General features: G+C 38.4%; 1 protein-coding gene across 10 annotated transcripts in view; it reads right to left on the bottom strand.

Moving 5' to 3' along the window:
- Sls (sallimus) overlaps window positions 1-16695 on the bottom strand; it is a 255332-nt gene that overhangs the window by 81883 nt on the left and 156754 nt on the right. For 9 of the 10 annotated variants that reach the window (XR_011802169.1, XM_072020425.1, XM_072020412.1 and 6 more), the window contains 15 exons: window positions 16338-16510; window positions 15508-15647; window positions 14524-15040; window positions 13945-14088; window positions 13601-13855; window positions 10497-13198; window positions 8904-9906; window positions 7900-8298; window positions 6900-7419; window positions 6449-6620; window positions 5984-6170; window positions 3548-3887; window positions 2170-2905; window positions 1406-1744; window positions 74-230 (listed from right to left, as the gene is read on the bottom strand). Coding sequence is in view for 9 of the 10 variants with exons in the window: in XM_072020425.1 (XP_071876526.1) it covers window positions 74-230; window positions 1406-1744; window positions 2170-2905; window positions 3548-3887; window positions 5984-6170; window positions 6449-6620; window positions 6900-7419; window positions 7900-8298; window positions 8904-9906; window positions 10497-13198; window positions 13601-13855; window positions 13945-14088; window positions 14524-15040; window positions 15508-15647; window positions 16338-16510 (7784 nt within the window). In the remaining variant the exon portion in view is untranslated. The remainder of the gene's footprint in view (window positions 1-73; window positions 231-1405; window positions 1745-2169; window positions 2906-3547; window positions 3888-5983; window positions 6171-6448; window positions 6621-6899; window positions 7420-7899; window positions 8299-8903; window positions 9907-10496; window positions 13199-13600; window positions 13856-13944; window positions 14089-14523; window positions 15041-15507; window positions 15648-16337; window positions 16511-16695) is intronic. The other variant, XM_072020404.1, reaches the window with a different exon arrangement.

Here is a 16695-nt window from a genome sequence, read left to right as displayed (position 1 = left end):
TTAATCATTTCGGTCGGAAGATATAGTGGAGTTTTAGTGAAATTGTAGGCTGATGAAAAATGATGATTCTCACCAAGAACTCTGAGATTGGCCGAAGTAGTTACATCACCAGCTGGATTCTTGGCGATGCATTTATAGACGCCCTCATCTTCGGGGAAAGCTTCAGAGATCCTCAGAGTACAGAGATCACCTTCCTTCTGCATTTGGAAGTACTTGGATGGCTTGATGACCTACGATGACAAATAAATTTGGTTTAAAGAACACGAACCTTCCTATCTCTTGTAAGTTTCTAATAAGAAGTTTCCAGGTTTATACCAAAGAATTAGTCGTATCGTTTTCTTTAAGTTTGAAACTGAACAGCAACGAAGAGGAATTAAATGAGTTTCTTAGAAACCAAATCGACTCTATTGCCTAGAGGTATAATTACCATTCACCTTAGGAAAAAAGCAAATGATTTACTTCTATAAAATTCATCGTAAGAAGATTGTATAATTAATAGTAAATTCTAGGATCTAAATGCCTTCCTATTTTGTAGTTTACACAGTCGATCAATATATGCTGTGTCTTATAGGATAGAAAATTAAATTGAAATAACTTGAGTATCGTTTCATTGTCAGCATGTAATAGATGTGGTAGTATCGCGGATTTACTTCCACGATTACGATACTACAGTGAAAGAACAATAATTTTGAAAAGATCTATGATATTATAACGAAAGAATAATAATTTCAAAAGTCTATATTATTATAGTATTGTAGTATCATGGACAGATTGTCTAAGAAATATCGGGTGAACCATAAACAATGTTGCGAGAAAGCCCAAGTGCCGGCAGGCCGAAGGAGTCTGGAAACTTCAATGGACCAAGCGGCCCATTGATGTGTCGTTGGTCCTTCGGTCGAATAGTTACACGAACAAAAGGCCTATGCGACCATGGCCACGGATGGTTGCGGAACACGTACGTGGTGATGAGAAAAGTACGGGCTATGAGAAAAGACAAAGGGATGCTTAAGGTAGAAAGACGAATTAACAGGCAGTCGTGAGTTGAGAAGTCAGGGATGTCAGCGTCGTCGAGGAGGATGGTTCGCGTGAAAGAGAGCGTTAGAACCGTGGTGACGAGAGTTGTGAATTACAAACTTTCCAACGGGTTCTGCTATACAAAGACCCTATCCTCGACCGAATCCCGGCACTCACAGCCCGGTTTTCTACACAATTCCCAACTGAGAAGGCAACCCGGATGAAGACAAAATCTCATACACCAGCAGTACCTGTCACGACTTATACCGCACTTCAACTGTATTTAGTTCATGTTAAATAACCATCGTTTCCTGTTTAATCCATTGTAAATAGATCTATCGATAAATAACAAATCCTACAGTATTGGTGTTGTTTCAAGTATTATTCGTACCTTGTCGCCTTTTTTCCATTGCACCGTGGGCACCGGTTTTCCGGTGATCCTGCACGCAAAGGCGACGGATGTTCCCTCTCTGATAGTTTGATCTCTCAATGGTTCCAAAACCGTGGGCGCCTTTTCGACGCCAGGCGTCGTCGGTTTCGCCGTCTTGGCGGGCGATTGAGGTCCACGAACCGTACATTCAGCGTCGCAACGTGCTTCTCCGGCACTGTTTATCGCGACGCACTCATATTTGCCTGAATCTTCTGGCACTGTCTCCAAAATCAACAAGGTGTAAGTATTATCTTCCTCGAGTGTCTTGTAACGAATATCTGCCGTCACTTTCTTGCCATTCTGTAACGACACAAGAACATGAAAGGTTAAACTTATCTCTCAATTAAATTTAATCGCCTATACCAGGAAGAACGTATATTCTTTGAACCTTTGTTTAATTTTTGGAGAATCATTCTCATAAAGTATTCTAACAGGGAATAAAGTAAAAGTAGACATTCACGCGTATAAATTAGGAATAATGACTTAGAAATTGTAATCCAAACTGACACATGACTTATGCACCTTTTCTAAAATTAATTCTTCGGATATTGGATTTTGCAAAATTATTAGTAACCTACATGAATTATGATTCTAACGGCATGTCGGCAGCTATACCCAATGATCCAAGTTCGCATTTACAAATTGTAGAATAACTAATGCTACGATGCTGCTCTTTCGTCCAAATATCTCACGGGAGAAAAATTACTAAGAAAAGAGTCAAGTACCTTCAACCAATAAACATCCAAAGGTTTAGTTCCAGTCACTTTGGCGTCGAATCTGGCCAGTTGACCAGTAGTGACCGAGGTATTTTGAATGGTAGACAGGAAACTAGGTGGTATCACTCCTCCTCTACCAGGTTGTCTTCTTCGTTCTTCGACCACGAGATTGGCGCTGCATTTCGCCTTCCCGCCACGATTCTCAGCGATGACAGAGAACACTCCAGAATCTTCCATGAACACTTGTCGAACGATCAGCACCGATTTCGTGCTGAACGTATAAATCTGAAGATCCTGAGAATTCTGAATGGGGAAATCTTCGCGGTACCATTTGATGGTTGGCAATGGATCACCGTCGAATTCGACTTCGAATCGAGCTTGCTCTTGCTCGAACGCTCTGCAAGGTTGAATCTTCTTCGTGAAGACTGGTGGCGTGGCTGGTTTCGTTGGACCTTGAACAACACGCTCCTGGGTCTTGGCTTTGTGCTCCACTTCGGTGGTTTCCGTGGCGGTTATCTTTCTGGTTATCTCCAAGTCTCCTTTGACCTCTTTCTGTATTTGCTTCTGCTTGGCCACGTGCACTTCACGACCGTGAACCGTGGATTCTGATGGTTCTGGAGGATACTTGCCGGTGGATTTCATGCGCTCCACGTCGATGTCCACCTCCGTTGTATGTGGTTTCTTCACGAATTTGGTAGTTGTCTGTGTGGTAGTGTCTTCGATTCTTTCCTCCTTTTTGTCTTCCCTGAAAAATCGTCGTTCCTCGCGTTTAATTCTCGTATCAGATGATTAGATCTTTAATCTGTGATTGAGACTCTTAAGCAGGTATCAAAGTGTTCTTTGAGTGATTGAGAAATATAGTTCTAGATAGGAAATATGATTTTGTAAAGTTGTGGAATTCATAAGGAACGTCAACGATGTCCAAATGTTCTTCTTCTTCTTTATTCGTGTTACAAACAAATTTTTATATCTCACGAATGCAGCATTAAAGTTATTAATTTTGCACTTATTTAATCATAGCAACTGGAACATTTGGACATTAAAAAATATTTTATTAAAAAAAAAAAAAAAATAATAATAAGAAACGTCAACGATGTCCAAATGTTCAAGTTGCTATGATTAAATAGGTGCAAAATTAATAACTTTAATGCTGCATTCGTGACATATAAAAATTTGTTTATGACACGAATAAAGAAGAAGAAGAAAGAAATTTAACCTCGTACACAGCGAAACCTACTGCTCATATAATGCAGCTTAGTTTCTCTCGTATGAATGACACGGAGCATAAAACTAACGAATAAGAACGAAGCTGACTACTTATAATAATGAATTTTAATTGCATTACATGATAATGAAAAATAAAGTAAAAAACGAAATAGGTACTTACAAGGTTTCCTCATACTGTTGGGCCATTCCCTTCGCCACAGAATGAGAGACAACTTTTTCACCAGGAATAGCAAATTGATGGCTAGATTCTCTCAGCCTACTCTCCTTCAACACCTGTTCTTCCTCCAGAGTCATGAGCTTGTTGTAATAATCCTCGTTCTTTTTGCTCTTCACAGACTTCTGCCATTCTGTCTCTGGTTCCTTGAAAACTTTCTGTCCAAGGTGCTCCGTGGCGATCTCGATGCCTTGAGAGATGTTATGGTGTCTTTCGTCGAAAACTTTCTCGAGCTCTGTGTTCTGTCGCTCCGATTGGTATTGGGTCAGTCCGTAATCATACCAAGCTAGAGAAAAGCAACGTTAGACTTCCGTTTCTCAGATTCACGAGCAACCGTCAACGCATGCCATACGAACGTCGGAAACATTCATTTTTTTTTTTTTTTTTTTTATTGGAAACATAACGTTCCTCGACGATCTAACATATTTCAAAGATATCAAATATGAATAACAGATAACAATAAAAGTAAAATTGTCGATGGCAAGGATTCAAATTGCAGTGATATTTCCAGTGTTTAATTGCCTCTGGAAAAATTTAAATATGGAAACTATTTATAAGACAAAAATAATATAAGAGCTGTCAAGTATTTGCGAAATATTAACATTTTCTGTATAATAAAATAGTGAAAGATCGCATTCATAGGGGAGTATTAGTTAAATTTAAAATAATTAAAAATGGCGAATGACGAGAATCGAGGGAACGTTATGCTTTCAAGAAGATTCACAGAGAATCACGGGGAAATACGACACAGTACTTTATTGGCGATGCAACACATAACGACGCCAGCTACGCGAGAGGAACAGGATGCCCGGAAACCAGGCTACCGGAGACAGAGGTGGACATCCGGATGGTTTAAGTTAGATCACGGTGCCAATCACATTGATTTGGAATTACACCGAACACTTGAGGAGATTCTCTAATTTCAAACATTTTCTACGGTCCACTATCATGTACAGAGATCCAGTACTATATTCAATTTACAATATTTACAATCTAATACATTAGCAACTTGAAAAATAGTAAATTAAAAGACACTGAATCTCTGTTGTTTAAAATATAATATAATAAACGGAATTGGATATTAGGAGCTGACAAGTTATTAAATATATCCATTACCCGTCCAGGATTATTAACAACGTCGACATTGAACATGGTGTAGCACTCCGAGAAATACGGACTCTGCTCGGTTAGTCTCGCAAAACGAGCCGAATTTCATCGATCCTATTCAATGATCTTACGAATAAATGAAAAAGTAATACACTAAATAAAGTTCAGATGAAATGGACTATTTTTCTTAAAGAAATAAAAAATATATATAAAAATGTAAAAAGTAGTATTATTGAGCAATACACCCGTTTTCTCCAGTGCAATAAAAATCGTTGATCGCGCGGAGGAAAATATTTTATATTATTATATTTAAAAAAAAACTTTCTTCAATTAATTTTTTTAAACGAATAAATTAATACAAAAATAAAGTCGACGATTCACCGAAATATTGATGTAAAAATAAATCGATGATTTATTGTTTATAATATTTTTCTCCGTGCACAGTTTGTGTTCACATTTGATAAAACAGAAAATGGAAGACAATGATGAACATATATAAATATATGCGTGTATATACATATAAACAAGATAATCTAAAAAGAACGAGTTGTTCCCTTCTCGATGTTTAGTGTTCCATACCTGAAAATTCCGGTTTGTAAAACGAAGTAGCCGATACCTTTTCAGTTTAGACGACATTGCTCGTCGAAATCCCGAACCCCGAAGAAGAAGAGGAAGAAGAAGCTGGTCGAGTCGCCCGAGGACGATCTTTCGAATCCTTTCGTAACATTTTCTTTTTCTCTTTTTTTATTTTCTTTTCTCTCTTTTTTTTTTATGGAAGAAGGAAAAAGGTTTGGGACAGAGGTTTTTGGTGTTCGAATGGTTTCGAGTGTTTTCTTCTTTTTCTGTACTCGAATGGAATGTATGTGTCGTATCGATATCTCATGTACTGTGTTGCGGTTGTCGTTTTATCTCTCGGTTGCGTTATTTAAATAGAATTTTGTTTTTCTCTCGATTTTACTCGAACAGAAAATTTTCATTCTTTTTTTCGTGTGATATATATCGTTGTGCCAATGTTCGATTTATCGACGGATTATAATTTTGTTTCTTTTGTATGTGCGTGCATTCTTTGCGATGTAATGGACAGATTTCATTTTGTCGGAGAATTTCTTATTGTTCGGTAAGATTCACGTGTACAAATTTGAAGTATGTAAAAACAGAAGAACAGAATATGTTTCAGTGAGGTATAATTAAAGTATAATTGGCGTTTGAGGAGACGCAAAGAATGCGACGACATGTCTATGTATGAGTTTCTCTGTTTGCGAGTAGTAAACTTACGTCTTGGTGAATTTTTCAGTACACCACGATAATCGTCGCTCCTTGGTTTTACTGTTAGGGTGGTTTCGGTTCGTGACTCGCCTACGGAACTTCTCGCGATCACTTCGACCTTCCCGTGATCGTATTGCCTCGTCTTGGGGATGTCGAGATGGTACATACCGTCGTACGTCAGTTTATACCGTGATCCCTGTGAAAAGATGTGACGAAATATAATGTAGAATTATATAGAATTATAATTATATAGAATCATAATATAGGATTATAATATAAAATTGTAATATAAAAAGGGCTACAGAAAAACAAATATATTTCATAGAAAAATCTCTACCACGAGTAAACTCTTTTTAGTGTTTAGTTTAGAAGAGTTAAATTTTAGAATTTAAAATAACTTTTAATCGATATTACTCGGAATGTTAGACAGTGAATTTAGTTTCCTTTTAAGTTCAGGAAAGTAAAGATATTTACATTGACCACAGTATGTCCATTGATGATCCACATGACTCGCGGTCTCGGGTGACCAGTAACACGACAACAGAATCTGGACCAATCACCCTCTTCCACGGTTACCGGTTCAGGTTTGCTCACGAACGTTGGAGGTGCACGCACTTTCTCTTCTTCGCCCTCCTCCTCAGGTACTCTGAATAAACACGTTCACGCGTAAAGAGATAGTTCGATCTACATTATGGTTAAATTATATATCGTAATTAATTAATGAGAAAAAACATTAACTTTCGATATAAATGTTTCTAAAAGACCCGATATATTTTTTTCTATTTAACACGTTGACGCCAGCACCGATATTCAGAGTTTTCTCTGTGAGAAATTCGGCGGTGCCGAATACAGACACGCGTGATCCACCGGTGGTACACGCCGGCGTCAACGCGTTAAAAAATTCAATCATCACAAAAATTCTTACATTTGCCATGCAGCTTCCATCTCCCTGATCTTCTCGATACTCTTCATGCCCTTTGGTAGTTGCGACTCGTAAATAATTCCAGGCTTGCCAGCCGTTCGGATCACCGCTCGTGTTTCGTCCATTCCGTAAAGATTCGTGGCTCTGCATAGATATTCTCCGCTGTCTTCAGGATATACCCATCCAAAGTTCATCGCCACGTAACCAAAGTCGTAAATTGGAGTGAATCTGTTCTTGTGTGGTAAAGGTTTGCCATTGAAGAACCATTCGACCTTCATGTTCGGATCACCGACAGGTGCCAATTGGCACTCGAACTTTGTGCTGTTCATTTCAACCAGCTCGGTTTGGTCTTGGATCTGAGTGACGAAACGTGGTGGTTGTTTCTTATCCGCGTCATAGAGATCGTCCTCTGTAAGGTGAACTTCCGAAGTGTATTTCTTGATGGTGGCTTCCATTTGCATCAACGCTTCCGACTTCTTCATACCCTTTGGCACTTGGTTCTGTAGGATGATGTTGGGCAACTCTGTGGGGAAAGTGGGAAATAACGATATTGAATATTCGTATTGTAATTTGGGTTTAAAGCTAATTTCATGGAAAGTTTAACTCATAGAAATATAGCACAATATTGTGAAAAATCATAATAGATGTATTATAGAAGAACAGAGTTGCATTTTGCAATAATGTCGTTGTAAGTGGCTCACAAAGTAAATCTGAACCGTGCAATTTCTACTTGAAAATATAGAGAAATAGCAAAAGGTTACGAGAAGTTATGATAAAGAAATCATAGGCTGAGAGAAGTTATTTCTTACGTTATACGACAATCAAATTTCTATTTTATTTTATCGTATTATACGAATACTAATGTCTATAAGTCTTACATTATAGAACAATAAGAGAAAAATAAATACTTTTTGTATTACAATTTTTTGAATTGAGAAAAGAATAAAGATTCTCAACTATTACTGATCTTGTATAAGGAAATAAATAGAATTTGAGATCTTACTTTTGCATGATACCGATGCCCTGGTAGTGTCCTCGCCAAGATCGTTAATAGCTTTGCACACGTATTCTCCCGAGTCCTCAGGGTAAACGTACAAAATATCCATAGACACGAATCCCATATCGTACATTGTTCTGTATCTGTGTCCAGCTGGGATCAATTTTCCATTTCTGTACCACTCTATGCGTAGATTTGGATCGTCTTTTGGTTCCACGCGACATTCGAACCTAACTGGTTCAGACTCGTCAACGGTTGCTGATTGAATCTGCGTAATAAACCTTGGTGGTTGACGTGGTGGCTCTTCGGCAGGTGGCTCGCTTACTGGACCACGTTCTAATTCTTTCAGCTTCTCGCCGCTCATGCCCGAGGGCAACTGCGAGTCGAAATCTATGGTTTTCTTAGCTGGAATAATTGAAAATTTATTATCAATATTATTATTATTATTACTGAACTAATAAGAAAATATATTTAGAATTATTTTTAGTAATAATTAAGACGATTATTTGCTCGGTACTTAAATTAATATTCTTATTATATTAAAAGAAACGGCAAAGCGATTATTTAAAAGGAAAATAAGAAAACGTTTGATCCATAATACTAATAACTAGATCAGCCTCATTACGAAAGGAATTCAGAAGATTAAACATTAATAATTATCGTCAATACCAAAAAACTGTAACGAGTTCTAACGAATATAAATTATCAGCAATGTAAATTTTCATTTTTTATTTCTCCTAAACGAAATTCTAAAATCTCCAGAAATTAGTATTCCAAGAATAATATTTAAAAAATATATATTCGATATGACAAAATTTAAAATACCTTGTACCTAATATAAGAGAAAATAACGAGTAAATATATCGATAAGATTCTGATTGTATAAAATCGAATCACGATCGTAAATTGATGAAATGATATTTCAAATGTATAATTTTTATAGAGTAGCCCCTTCGTATGCAAGAAATAAAAATTAATTAATCCTACGATACTATAATTCAACTACGTACATTTGCACGTTATTGTAGCTTTGGTAGTAGCAGATCCCCACTTGTTCGTAGCTCTGCAAACGTATTCTCCACTATCTCTAGCATAGGTGTAGGACATGTCCAACGAAATGAATCCAAAGTCGTTAATCTGGTGTACACGAGATCCGGTAGCGAACGATCTTCCATTATGGAACCAATCGATACGCATAGTAGAATCGCCCACAGGTTCGACTCTGCAATCAAAGTGACTGGATGCTCCTTCCTCTACTTCGATATCCTTCAATTCCACGGTAAATTTAGGAGGATTAGGTGTTTCTTCCTCGGTCAGTATCTCGTCCTTCTTGTACAAAGCCTCTTCCAATTTCTGAATACTCTCTGTTCCAGTCTTAAAGTTGCTTGGCAGCTGAGGCTCCAAGATGATTCCTTGACGTCCACGAACTTGAAGTTTGCATGACACAGTAGCTTCACCGTGACGATTCGTTGCTTTGCATGTATATAAACCAGAGTCTCGTTGGTAGCAATTGGCTACTTCCAAAATCACAAATCCAAAGTCGTGGATGGTTTTGATCCTGGTTCCAGCCAACAGAGGCTTTCCATTGTGGAACCATTCCACTCTCATGCTGGAGTCGTTGATCGGTGTTAACCTGCACTCGAAGTGCGCCAAGGAATTCTCGGTTAGAGTCAAATCGGATGGCGTCGTGATGAATTCCGGTGGTTTTCCGGTATCGTCGTCCGGAGTTGCAATACCAGGTTCGTTTCCAAGACCTTCCAGTTCGGCGATTTTATCTATCGTGCCTTCCATTCCTTTTGGCAGTTGAGATTCGAGAATGATGCTTCGTTTTCCAGTACACTTCATCGTGCATGTGGTTACAGCTTCGCCGTAGTCGTTTGTTGCTCGGCAGCTGTACTCGCCGGAGTCCTCTGGATAGATTGGCGAAATTTCGAGAATCACGAAGCCGAAGTCGCAGAAGGTACGGAAACGAGTACCGGTCCGCAAAGGTTTTCCGTTCCAGAACCATTCGACCTGCGAAAGAGAAAATTTTATTTCTATATTAGTTTTATATATTATCATTGATTAATTAATTGGATATTATTTTTATGGGAAAATTTCTATGATACGCGATGAATTCTTTTTATATTCGGAGATCACAAGTTCTTAGAATTGATTTTTCGAATATTTCAGGATAATGATAAAGGCATATAGCTCTGTAAATACGGATTCTTACGATCAAACAGTGACTTTATCAATAAAATTTTAGTGATTAAAAAAATTTGTCTGGAATATTAAAAACTCTATAATTCTCAAAAATCTTAAATTTTGTAACTCTAAACTATAAATTTCAGTGTATCGAGTTCTATATATAATATTCAATTTACAATAAGCAAAATTAACCTTCCAAAATTGAAGTTTTTTTCTGAAAGTGTCAATAATTTACTGTTATATATATATGTACTACGCTAAGTATAGCATGCATTGCTTATACTATAATCTAATTTGCTATAAATTTCAATGATAGTATCGATATATTAAAATTTGTTATCTCGATGTACTACAACTTTTGTATCTCTTCCAAGTCTCTGTAAGTTACAGTAAAATAACAATGCAACAATTACCTTTAATTTTGGATCGTCGGTAGGTGTAAGTCTAGCTTCAAAGTGCGCGCTCTCGCCCTCGCGAAGGCCATCGATGTTGCTCAAAGGTACAGTGAACACAGGTGCCTTTCCTCGTTCCTCCACGATCTTTTCGTCTTTAGTGCGAATCATCGAGTCCTCCAAAGTCTGAATCTTTTCCAATCCACCTTCCATTCCTTTAGGAAGCTGACTTTCCAAAATGAGACTCGATTTCGAATAACATTTCAAGGTCGCCTTAGTCGTGTCTTCTCCATACTTGTTGAAAGCTCTGCACTCGTAAACTCCAGAATTCTCTTCGTAACAGTACAATATATCCAAAATGACAATGCCAAAGTCGTGGAAGGTTCTGTATCTGTGTCCATGAGGTAATTTCTTTCCATTGTAATACCACTCGACCTTCAGATCTGGATCATTTACAGGAGTCAGTCTAGCTTCGAAGTGAGCAGATTGTCCTTCGACCAATTTCGTGATGTCAGAAATTTGCGTGATGAATTTGGGTGGCTCTGCAACTGGAGTCGTTGGCGTGGCAGGTTGTTCACCGCCATAACTCTCCAGTTCTCTGATTCTAGCGAGAGAATCTGGTTGTAACGAATCAAGATATACTCCGCTCTTTCCAAAGCATTTCAGAGTTGCTTTAGTGTAATCTTCGCCATATTTATTGCTAGCCTTGCATACGTATTCTCCAGTATCGTGGGCCATCACGCCAGCGATATCCATCACAACAAATCCAAAATCGGATACCATCTTGAATCTGGACGAGTGTCTCAAAGGTTGGCCATTGTGGAACCATTCTACTTTCATGTGAGGATCTCCAACTGGAATTAAAGTACACTCGAAGTGAGCAGACTGGCCATCCTTTAGACCTTCCAGCGATTGAATATGAGTTGTAAATTTGGGTTTCTGTCCTTTCGATTTATCTACGCATTCTAATTCCACGCTGATCTCGGCGCGGCCCCATTTGTTGGTAGCTCTGCAAGAGTAGGTGCCAGAGTCCTCTATTTTGGTTCCAAGAACCTCGAGAACCACCATTCCAAAGGCATAGACTGTTCTTATGCGATGACTGGCGTCCAGGACCTTGCCATTGTAGAACCACTCGACTACCATAGTTTGGTCACTAGTTGGCGTGAGCGAAGCTTCGAAGTGAGCGATTTCTCCCTCGGATAGGTTAGTCAGGTTCTCGAATTGAGATGTGAACACAGGTGGATGACCTTCTTCGCTCTCTGGTGGAGCTCCTTCCTGTCGTTTCAGCGATTCTTCGAGGTCCTGGATTGCTTCCAAACCCTCCTTACCTTTGGGATGCTGCGATCTCTCGATGATATTCTCCTTGGTCGTACAGTAGATCGTTGTTGAAGTGAAAGCTTCTCCAGCTTTGTTGTATGCCTTGCAAGTGTAAATTCCGGAATCACGGTCATAGACATCTGTCAAGTCCAAAGTGACGAATCCAAAGTCGCTGGTCATCTTAAACCTGGATCCATGTTCCAGAGCTTTTCCATTGAAGTACCACTCGATCTTCAAGTTTGGATCGTCCTTGGGCTCTACCTGACCCTCCAAATGAAGAGGTTCAGACTCGCCCAATTTGAATTCTGGCTGCAAGGGCACTGTCCAGATCGGTTTAGGATATTCTTGTTCTGGTCCAGCGTCTGGCCTTCTATACTTCGACAAATAAGCATCTTCAGCTTCTTTGACTTTCTCCAAGCCAGCCTCTCCTTGAGGATGCTGCGTCTGCAGATAGATGTTCTGTTTGCTGGTACATTTGAGAGTTCCTGACGTCTGAGCTGATCCCTTCGAATTGGTAGCCTTAACAATGACTACTCCAGAATCTTCTTCATAAGCATGAGTAATATCCAAAGCTACATAACCGAAGTCATAAGTCGACTTGAATCTTGCTCCAGTTGGAAGAGGTTTACCATTGATGAACCATTCGATCTTCATCGTTGGATCTTTTGATGGCTCAACGTTGCATTCAAAGTGCACATTGTCACCTTCTACGCATTCAACGTTGTTCAGATGAGTGATGAACACTGGTTCCTCGTAAATAGGTTCTGGTTGTTCCGTTGAGGTGACATGAGGTTGCTCTAAGGCGTCGATCTTTGGAAGGGCATCGGGATGAAGAGTGTCACCAAGTAACCAATGACGATCGACGATCTTCAAACTGCAAGTAGACACAGCCTCTCCAAGTAGATTCGTGGCTTTACAAGTGTAAATGGCGGAATCGTCGGGTCTTAAACCATTGATAGATAGTGTAACAAGGCCAAAATCGAAGGTACTACGAAGTCTGGTTCCAGTTTGAAGAGCCACCCCGTTTTTGAACCACTCAACGCGAAGATTTGGATCTGCTCTTGGCTCTACTTGAGCTTCCAAGTATACATGTTGACCTTCCACGAGTCTGTCGTGGCTTTCGAGGTGTTTGGTGAAGACTGGAGCCTGTTGAGGCGTCGTGTCGACGAACATTTCCGGTACTTTGTTCATCTCCGCTTCTTTCAGCTGGATCTTCTGCCAAGCATCTGGCTGAAGACTTTCGGCATCGATAGCTGAGCGCGCTTTCACTTTCAGGGAAATCGAGGAAACTGCCTCGCCGGATTTGTTGATGGCTTTGCAAGTGTATACACCGGAATCCTCCGAGATTACTTTCAGGATGTCCAGGGTCACGTAGCCGAAATCGTGGCTCACGTGGAACCGAGATCCTGTTGAAAACGTTAAACGTTGTGTGAAGTGAAAATTACTTATGGTTACAGGTCGTTTGATCATATATCATAGGTGAACGATGGTTTACATCAGATTTGAGATAGATCTTTATCACAAAACACGGAATGTAGGAAGTGACAAATTAAGAATACTGTATAGAAATGAAAGTGAAATATTTTGAAATTAACTAACTGAATACGAAAGTTTCCAGGTTTAGATTTTGGATGGAGCTTTAAATTTTCCGACTATTGAATTGCTTAATTTCAAAACTATTTAAATCTCTAAATTTTCGAAAATGGAAGAATTAATAATAATAATAAGAATAATAATATTTATTGTAGTTATAATGAAATTCGTTAAAATATGTGACTATATTTTATCAGTTTGCGTAAGAGACCTACCCATTTTTAATTCGACTCCATTGATGTACCACTCGAATCTCAAACTGGCATCGCCAACCGGAACGACTCTGCATTCGTATCTAGCCATCTGGCCTTCCCAAAGTTCCGTGGGTCCAGTCAACAATTGTGTGAAGATAGGTTTATCGAATACCTTCTCCGGTTCTTCAGGGCGACTTGGTCCTTTATCAGCTTCAAGTTGGGCGATCTTACGTTGCGCTTCAGGGTGTTGGGTGTCCAATTGAATGCTTGCTTTACCTAAATATGAGAAATAGCAGACGATAATTAACGCAAGTGTCAGCTTTGATGAAAACATATATTGGCAGGGGTTAAGTATCGATACGAACTCTTGATCTTCATCGAAGCAGTAGTAACTGCTTCACCGAGTGGATTGGACGCACGGCACATGTACACGCCTTCGTCCTCTTCTCTCACGTGGGAGATGTCCAACGAGACGTAGCCGAAATCATGGACTTTGGTGATTCTTGAACCTGGATAATTCAGAGATAACACGCGTTATTACTCGAATTCCCAAATTTTTCAACTCTGAAACCTTCGAACTTCTAAAACTTCAATTTCTGAACCGGGGATCCTTCAAATTCTTAAATTTCGACCTCATAAACTCCCAAATTTTCTGATAATCGAACGACGCTCAAAGTACTACTTTTCTAAACTTTCTAATTCTGGGATTTTCTATCGAATCTATTAAATTTTCAAATTGCCAAACTTTCCAATATCTAAATTCCCCGATTTTTAAATTTTCCAATACTCCAATTTCCGTATGTTTCAGCTTTAATTTCCTAAACTTTCGCGCACTGAAATTTCCAAATTTCTAAATTTTCGTATTCCCAAACTTTAGAATCTCCAAATTTCTAAATTTTCGAGCTATCAAATATAAGTAAACAAATGCATACGATTATACTTACTAGTCTCAAGTGGGATTTCATTCCTGAACCATTCAACCTTCAACGTTGGATCTCCTACAGGAATCAACCTGCACTCGAAGTGAGCAGTGTGCCCTTCGGGAATAGCGTCGATATTTTGCAACGGTTGAGTAAAGACTGGTCTTTGCCTAGTTTGTGGTTCTGGTACGTCTGGTCTCTTCCAAGGCTGTTGAGCTTCCAATTCACGAATCTTGTCCATTCCTTCAGGACGTTGCGAGTCCAGAATAATACTGTCCCTTGGAATAACCCTCAGCTCTATCGAGGATACGCATTGGCCAAGAGCATTGATAGCTCGTACGGAATATTCTCCTGCGTCTTCGGGAACAGCATGGCCGATATCAAGAGCCACATATCCAAAGTCAAAGGTCACGTGGAACCTGGAGGCAGATGGAAGCGGCTTGCCATTGTGGAAGAATTCGATCCTCAAGTTGGCGTCGTGCAGAGGCTCAACTTGGCACTCGAAATGGGCTGTTTGTCCTTCGTATACTTCGGTGGTACCCTAAATAAAATTTTACAATTCGATAAATAAATATTTCGAGTATATAAAAGAACATTTGAAATTTTATGATATGCATAACGTTAAACGGTTGTGCTTTTATAATGGTATTCGTGTTTTTATAATAATAATGCAAATGTTTTGGATTCTATGAAAAATGTTTCAATTATTTGATGGAAAATATTCCAAAAATTAACGATTTTATAATATACAAGATACTAAACGTTTCTCATTTTATAACAGATAATGATATTGCAAAATTTAGAGATTCTGCAAATTTACATTAATTACGTACTGAAAGATATTGAAAATTTTATATTACGTATACGTGATATTAAATTTTCTGTTTTTAATAACAAATTATAAAATTTGCAATTCTATGCTACAGAGAATATCAATAAAATATAAATTTCTATAATGAGGAAAATATCTAGGATTTGAAATTATATAAATTACTATGAATTTTTTACCCTGAGTTCAGTGACGAATCTTGGTGGTGTCACTGGTGGTTCTTCGACTTCTAAGCGGGCTGGACGTCCTTGAGCCTCGAGTTCACGAATCTTCTCGAGGCCATCTGGATGTTGAGTGTCTAGGAGAATACTGCGGCGAGCTATGGAACAAATTTCATATTAAAAATATTTTTCTCAAAGATACCAATAAATATGTACGAAAATATAAATTACTATTCTGGTTTATCCATCGATTATTCTCTTTTATTATCAGCTCAAGGTTTATTTTCTATTCCTTCAAAAGTGACACGTCGACTACAATTACGAACTTTCGGTCTCGTACAAATATTACAAAATTCATCTTTTCTCCTACGATATCTATTGTCTCTAAAATCCATCTCCGATTTTCTTCTCGATTCTAAATAACCTTCGTTTGTATCGTTACGACTAGTACTCTTATAACGGTTCCTTTCACATAAACAGTTTTTGTAAATTTTACTAGAATCCATAAATTGTTTGCCTCGTCTAGAGTTCGTGAAAGAAAACGAACTAAATCTAGGTTTTACAGCCGATAGATTTCCTCTTGGAAAATTCGAAGGAGGAGACGATACTCTTTTTCTCTGATAGTGTTCGAACTTGTCAATTTTTTTTAGAGGTTTCCATGGGGGAAAACGAGGAAGGTGGTAACGTTTGTCTTTTGCTAAGAATTCGAGTAATTTCTAGTTAGAAACTGATATTGGAATCTTTACTTAAATAAAAACAAAATAAAAGAATTAAATAAAAAAAGTAATTAAATAAAAACATTCCATTAGATCGCGTTATACTTGAAATCTATCTATCAATTCACTTACAGCCAACTTTGATGGTGCAGGTGTTGACAGCCTCGCCAGCTAAATTGGTAGCCTTGCACATGTAGGTACCAGAATCTTCGGCGTATGTATAAAGAATATCAAGAGCCACATAACCAAAGTCGTGTGTTTTGCGGAAGCGATGTCCTGTTCTTACGGCAACTCCATTTACGAACCTGTATTACAACGTTCAATTCGTCGAAATTAAACGCCAGCTTTGTATTAATTAGACTTAAACATTTAACATCAGTAGACTTCGGATTTTTATGCAATTCTATACTTTTGTTAATACTATCAAACGAAATGCAATCTACATAATGATTTATTTCTTTCATTAAACGTTATTTAAACAAGCACCTCG

Source organism: Bombus fervidus, chromosome 2, assembly GCF_041682495.2.
Source record: "Bombus fervidus isolate BK054 chromosome 2, iyBomFerv1, whole genome shotgun sequence".
Lineage (NCBI taxonomy): Eukaryota > Metazoa > Arthropoda > Insecta > Hymenoptera > Apidae > Bombus > Bombus fervidus.
Note: the sequence above shows the minus strand (reverse complement) of the source record. Positions and strands in the feature narration are given on the sequence as shown.